The sequence below is a fragment of the Monoraphidium neglectum genome (genome assembly GCF_000611645.1).
Source record: "Monoraphidium neglectum strain SAG 48.87 unplaced genomic scaffold scaffold00377, whole genome shotgun sequence".
NCBI classification, from domain to species: domain Eukaryota; kingdom Viridiplantae; phylum Chlorophyta; class Chlorophyceae; order Sphaeropleales; family Selenastraceae; genus Monoraphidium; species Monoraphidium neglectum.
In genome coordinates, this window is record NW_014013251.1 from 18,076 (window position 1) to 24,121 (window position 6,046).

Consider the following 6,046-nt stretch of genomic DNA (forward strand, 5'->3'; position numbering starts at 1 on the left):
CGGCAGCCCCGTATAACCCTGCAGGCACGCCAATTCCCAAATTAGGCACCCGGCTCACACATGGGCGCAAAATCTACAAGCGGCCCAGGCCAAGCCAACAGCCTCAGTGGGCCGCAAACAGCACCAGGTGCATGCATTGGGGAAATCAGGGCTGCGTGGGAGTGTCTGTAGGGGCGGGTGGCACATGAGCGCCAAGCACAATGAGGGCGCGGCACGGTGCGCCCCCAGTACGCGCACCCTGGCGCGACCCCGGCAATCGACCAAGCAAGCAAAGCCCAGGCGGGGCCATGGGAGCCGGTGAGTGCCCACGTCGTTCCAAAAACTCAACAGCGACAGCGTGGGCTCGAGAAACCCCTTTGTGTGAGCAGATCCAAATGAGAAGCTGGAGAGCAGCTACCGACCGACTTGAAGTGGAATGCGTGGATCGCCGTGTACCGATCTTGAGGGCAGCGATTTTCTAGGTAGAGACAAGGCATAATATGGTAACCGGTGTGGGTGACATATACGTTGATATATAAGCATTGGATCAGCGCACCGCCAGGGCAGGGGGGCGGGGCGGGGGGCCGCGTTTGCAGACCTCGACTTCAGGGCTGGCGCCAGGGGACACGCGCCCTCCCCGCCTCGCGCTGTCCCTTCCACCTCCTTGGCCCCGCGGCCGCCCCGTCCCCTGAGCACCCGGCGCGACCGCAATGGCCTGAGGGGCGCGCAGCCTAAAAACACGGCCTCCATCGCCGCGCCCCCGCGGCCGAGCGTCGAAGCTGCGCCCCTGCCACCGCGCCTGGCGCTCAGCAGCGCTCAGCGGCGCTCGCGGCGGGCGGCCACGAGCATGGCTCCGAAGGTGAGCAGGTGGCAGGCGATGAGGTATGCGACGAGGATGACGACGCTCATCCAGAAGGGGCGCGAGAACTGGAAGTACTCGAGGATGGAGTTGGTGTCGACGACGCAGTTCTTGTCGGGGTTGGAGAAGAAGAACTTGACCTGTATGAGTGTCAGAGTGTTTTTGTTTGTGTGTGTGTGTGTGTGTGTGTGTGTGTATGTGTGTGTTGTTGTGGGGGGCTGGCCGCGGCGAGCATAGCAGGAATCAGGATTCTGCGGCAAAAGCACCCCAAGGGTCAAGGCAATCCAATGACACTGATCTGCAGCCCTGCCGGCCGACCGCAGGTTCAAGCGTGTCAACCCGGTGCATCACGCCGCGTCGCCATTAATATCAGATCTGAGAGTTCAGATCACGCCGGCTGGCCCCGCGCACCTGGCTCCTCTGGGAGGAGGACGAGTTGGGGAAGGCGCCCAGCAGGAAGGCGAGCTGGCTGTCGCTAAGGCCCTGGGCGCAGGACAGCACGCCATCCCTGAACTCGTTGATCGCCACAGCCTCAAAGCTGGGGGGGTTCCGGGGTTGGGGGGTGTTCCGAGGTTGGGTCGAGGGATGTGGTGAGTTGTGAGTTGGGGTCGTTTGGGTGGAGTGTGTGTAGGTGTGTATGTGTGAACCCGTTATGAGTGCGTGTTTGGGCAAGCGTTTGCATGTGCTCTCGCGCTTGAGACTCTTCAAACAGCCTGGAATAACGCGTCCCGCCCTGGTGATGTCACCGTGACGTCACCATCATCGGGCCCCACCTGTAGTAGGTGGCGCTGATGTACCTCAGGTAGGTCAGCCAGTAGTTCAGCACCTGGGGGGGGGGGGCGGTTTCAACAATTTAATGAAGAAATAGGTAGGAATTGTGTATTTGGGACAATCATGTGTGGGAAAAACGGGTGTAAAAATCGAGGGGCCGAGGCTGGGGCTCAACCGGCTTGTGGAGGCACTGATGGCTCGAAGGATCCAGCCTGTTCGGGCGGCCGCCGGCCGGGGCCCAAGCGCGCTCGGCAGCGGCGCGAGGGGCGCCGGCTCGCAGCCTCGCGGGGGGGAAGATCCCTAATGATTTCGTTCCCCGCAGGGGCCCCGGCTGCAAGTTCCCCCGTTTCGGTTGTTGCCGAAAGCTCCAACCTCGGGGAACACGATGAAGAAGCCTGAGAGCAGCAGCTGGATGGTGGTCCAGAGGATGGACATCATGAAAGCCACGTCCTGGTTGGGCGCAAACACGGCGCACGCGTGGAGCACCTGCGGCGGGAGGAGGGGATTTGGGTGTGTGGGTGGGGCCGGGACAGCTGGATCTGGGGGCTGGGGGGAAGGGGCGTTGGCAAAGAAGGCGTTGGCAAAGAAGGCGTTGGCAAAGAACGCGTGGGCTCGCAGGCGTGGGCGCGCGGGGTGCGGCGCGGGAAGGGGCTCAGTTGCGTGCGCGCGCGGCTGCTGTCGTTCTTGCGCAAACGAGGTTGTTTTACCCAAGTTTGGTTGGGTGGCGCGAAACGAGCAACAAGGGCCTCCTGGGCGGACTGCGACACAAGACCCTTCAACTATTGTGCAAGCCGTTAGGTAAAACAAGGAGCGGGACAAGCACTTCGCGCCCGCTGAAAGCAGCTCTTGAGGTCTGCCGCCACAAACCTGTGAGGCGATGAGGAACATGAGGGTGTTGATGAGGCCGCTCTTGAGGATCGGCACCGCGCCGTGGCGCAGCCCCGCCATGCCGTACACGATGAAGCCGAAGACCAGCGCCGAGATGATCTGGAACGGCGTGATGGCCGTGATCTGGGTGTTTCGAGGCGGGGTTGGGGCGGCAGGGAGGGTGAACCGTTGATGCGTGCGAGACTCAAAAGGGGTGTTGGATTTCAAATTGTCCACAGGACAGGCCAGAAACAAAGAAAAGGGCCGCAGTCGAGGGGGCGCCAAGCACAGGGATTCGGGCCCTTGCAATCGGGTGTCGGATGACTCAGATGACAACTCAGATTGCAGATCGTGGATCAGATCGCGGGTCGCGGACCCCGAGGACCCCCAAAGGCGCGCCTTTGCGAGGTAGTAGGCGAGGGGGCGGTACAGCTGGCTCGACGCGTCGCTGAGGTAGAACTTCTTGTCGGCGCTGTAGAGGCCGGCGCTGATGTAGGGCATCAGGCAGTAGAAGGAGAGCAGCATGTACACCAGGTTCAGGCGGCTGCGGGCGCTGTCGGCGGTGAACTGCGGCGGTGTGTGTGTGTGTGTGTGTGTGTGTGTGTGTGTGTGTGTGTGTGTGTGTGTTTGGGAGGGGGGTGTTTGGCGGTGAAAGGCGTGAAGGAGTTTAAGGGCGGTGCGGGGCGAGCCGGTGGCGCAGACGCGCCGAGGCCGCGCAAGGTCTGAGGCCGGCTGGACGGATCGGCGTAGAAGCAGAGCGTCTGAAAGCCTATCCCTGACCCCATCAACGTGCAAAACCAGTTGACGACGCTGTGCGACCTCAGGGTACAGCCCAAAATCCCTCCCCCATAACCCTGGTCAAACACAGTCAAACCACCCCGCGCAAAACCTCGGTCGAGCTCGGTCAAACGCGGTCAAATTTGGTCAACCCACCGGCAGCCCGTAGTACAGGATGCCCATGAGGATGCCGACCCAGGCAAAGGTCAGCGTCCGCCCGGCGACGTCGAAGGGGTTGCGCGTGATGGACAGGAGCTCGCGCCCGAAAAGCGTCTTGTACTGGGAGAACGCGTTGGACGCAAAGTGGGCGGCCTTGACGGGCGCCTTGGCGTCGTCGCCGCCCTTGGCGTCGCCCTCGCCGCCGGTGAGGCCGCTCTGCTGCAGGTAGTGCGCCTGCGGGTGAGGTTTAGGGTACCCGCGCGGCGCGGGCGAGGACGGCGTGTTGGGTTGAGGTATGCTTCTTGTGCAGCAGGTGAATTCAAGATCGCATCGCGCGTTGTCAAAGGGTGGTGTGCAAAGCTTGTTGGGGCAGTAGCATGGGCATACAAGGGGGCGCCGCCGAGCATCTGCCTCTAGGGTGCAGACGCAGCTGCTTGTTTGAAGGCGACGCGGGCGGCGCCAGGCATGTGTGTGCATGGGATGAGATGCAATAAGCCGGCCGAAACCCGCGGCGGGGCTCAAAAGCCAGTGGGGTCGTCTAAGCCTGCGGGCAGGTGGTGCGGCGGCGGCGCACCTTGAAGGCGGCGGATGCGGCCAGCAGCTCGTCCCTGTTTGTGATGGTGTGGCCGTAGAAGCGCGGCGGCTTGGCGAAGCCGATGGCCACCAGGTCCAGCGCCCTGATTATTGGTGGTGCGGGATATAAGGTCAAGGAGGGAGCATGGCGAATAGTAAGAGGGTGACGATGAAAGGGAGCTTGGCGGGTTGCACAGGGCTCGGCCGGACACAGCAGGTGTGAGACGCACTTGAAGACCCTGTGGCCGGCAGCCAGCGCCCCAACTGAACATCAATCCTGAATTTGAGCAGTGATCAAGGACCACATAGAAGCCACGCGGCCCTAGAGATGCTCTAGCACTCCACCGCTCGGAGCGGGCGCCGCATAGGATATGGGGGACCGGCGTGAGCCCTTGAGAACGCGATCGCCCTCGACTCCCACCGCTTCCCCTTGGAAAAAAACGTACTGCCTGCCCCCCACGCACCAGTCAGAGGGCACGCCGTGGAGGTTTGGGTCGTAGTTGTACCCCAGGGACCCAAACCAGGGCGTGATGCCCTCCCTGGGCCCGTGGTACATGAGGCGGCCGCTGGCCAGCAGCGTGACGGCGTCGAACATGAGCCAGATGGCGGAGCGCGGCTGGTGGATGGAGGCGATGACGACGTGGTTCTGCTCGCGTGCCATGCGCTTGAGGTAGCCCATGACCTGTGTTGTTGGGGGGGGGGGGCGGCGGTGCGGAAAATGCATTGGTGCGGTGGGACGTGGAATCAAAGTGCGAAATTCAAGTGTGCATTCCGAGGCAGAGAGCTGTAGGGGATTGAACACGGTGCATCAGGCAGGCAGGTTGGGGGTTGCCACATCGGGCGCCCCTCGCTGAACAAAAAGAGGATTTCGAAGGCCTGGGCGCGTGATCCCCTCGACTGCACGCAGTGTGTCTGCTGGCGCGTCAATGGCTCATCATGCTCTGTTACCAGCCGCGTCCTTGCCACACCAGCTCCCTGCGCCCCCAGATCACCCGTTCGATCCCCCTGGGAGTCGTGTCTTTTTGCCCACCGTGAGCGCGGCGAATGAGTCCAGCCCCGAGGTCGGCTCGTCCAGGAAAAGCACCGACGGCGCCGCGAGAATGCCGGTCGCGATCGCCAGGCGGCGCCGCTCGCCGCCGCTCAGGCCGCGCATCATGAGGCCGCCGGGCAGCGTGCCGCCGACGATGGTGCGGTGGGCGTGGGCGAGGCCGACCTCAGAGAGCACCTGCCGCGCGGGGGCGGACGCGTGCGCCGAGGTTGCGTTGGCCGGGGGTGCGAGTGACTACAATTTGATCAAGCCGACGTCACCACGACACCCGGTTTGGTGTTCAGGGTCCCAACACGGCCGGGGTATGCAAAACCGATGAACGCCCTGTGCCTCAAGGCAGGCTGACCGACAAGATTGCGGCGGTGCCCGAGTGAGTCGACGGGTGCGGCTTTGGTGATTGACTGCTTTTGTTTTGAGCCCTCGCACCTCGCGGATGCGCTCCTGGCGCCGCTTGTTGGTCCACTTCCCGGGCAGGATGATCTGTGGGGGGGAGGGGGGGGGGCAGCAGGGATACAGCGGGCGGACGCGCTCCAAGTGGGCGTGGGCCTCGGAGGATGCGTGGACCCAGGCAGCCACGACCACACGGACGGCGCGCGACACGAGATGACCGCAGCTGCCGAACGTCTCAACCCCCGCCGCGGGCGCCGGCGGCATGCGCCTCCAGGAGGGCGTGCACCGCCTTACAGAACGCTCGGACGCCCTCTGTACCGCCGCATCAGCATCCATGGGGCCGCCATTGGCAGCGGGTCTATGTGGGTTTTGTACCGCGGCCCACCTGAGCGTAGAAGTCCATGACCTCCCAGGTGGTCATGGTGGGCACAAAGTTGTCCTCCTGCGGTGTGGAGCAGTGCGTCGGTGTGCGGTGTGTGGTTGTGTGGTTGGGGAATAGGAAGTGTACGGAAAGAAAGAGTGTCCATGCTTGGGGATGTCAGAGAGGCGGGAGCGACGGCGACAACCCGGTCCACATGCAACTGTCCACAGCCGCCCGTCCCCGCACACGCGGTGCCCCATCC

General features: G+C 63.4%; 1 protein-coding gene across 1 annotated transcript in view; it reads right to left on the reverse strand.

Annotated features, from left to right (window-relative positions):
* Positions 1-795: 795 nt before the first annotated feature.
* MNEG_3112 (hypothetical protein) overlaps positions 796-6,046 on the reverse strand; it is a gene marked incomplete at both ends in the record, with an annotated part of 8,619 nt that continues 3,368 nt past the window's right edge. Inside the window, 12 exons of the mRNA XM_014048416.1 lie at positions 796-978; positions 1,250-1,376; positions 1,612-1,664; positions 1,982-2,095; positions 2,477-2,620; positions 2,714-3,043; positions 3,410-3,646; positions 3,987-4,089; positions 4,450-4,667; positions 5,016-5,210; positions 5,460-5,513; positions 5,809-5,865. Coding sequence (XP_013903870.1) covers positions 796-978; positions 1,250-1,376; positions 1,612-1,664; positions 1,982-2,095; positions 2,477-2,620; positions 2,714-3,043; positions 3,410-3,646; positions 3,987-4,089; positions 4,450-4,667; positions 5,016-5,210; positions 5,460-5,513; positions 5,809-5,865 — 1,815 coding nt within the window. The remainder of the gene's footprint in view (positions 979-1,249; positions 1,377-1,611; positions 1,665-1,981; positions 2,096-2,476; positions 2,621-2,713; positions 3,044-3,409; positions 3,647-3,986; positions 4,090-4,449; positions 4,668-5,015; positions 5,211-5,459; positions 5,514-5,808; positions 5,866-6,046) is intronic.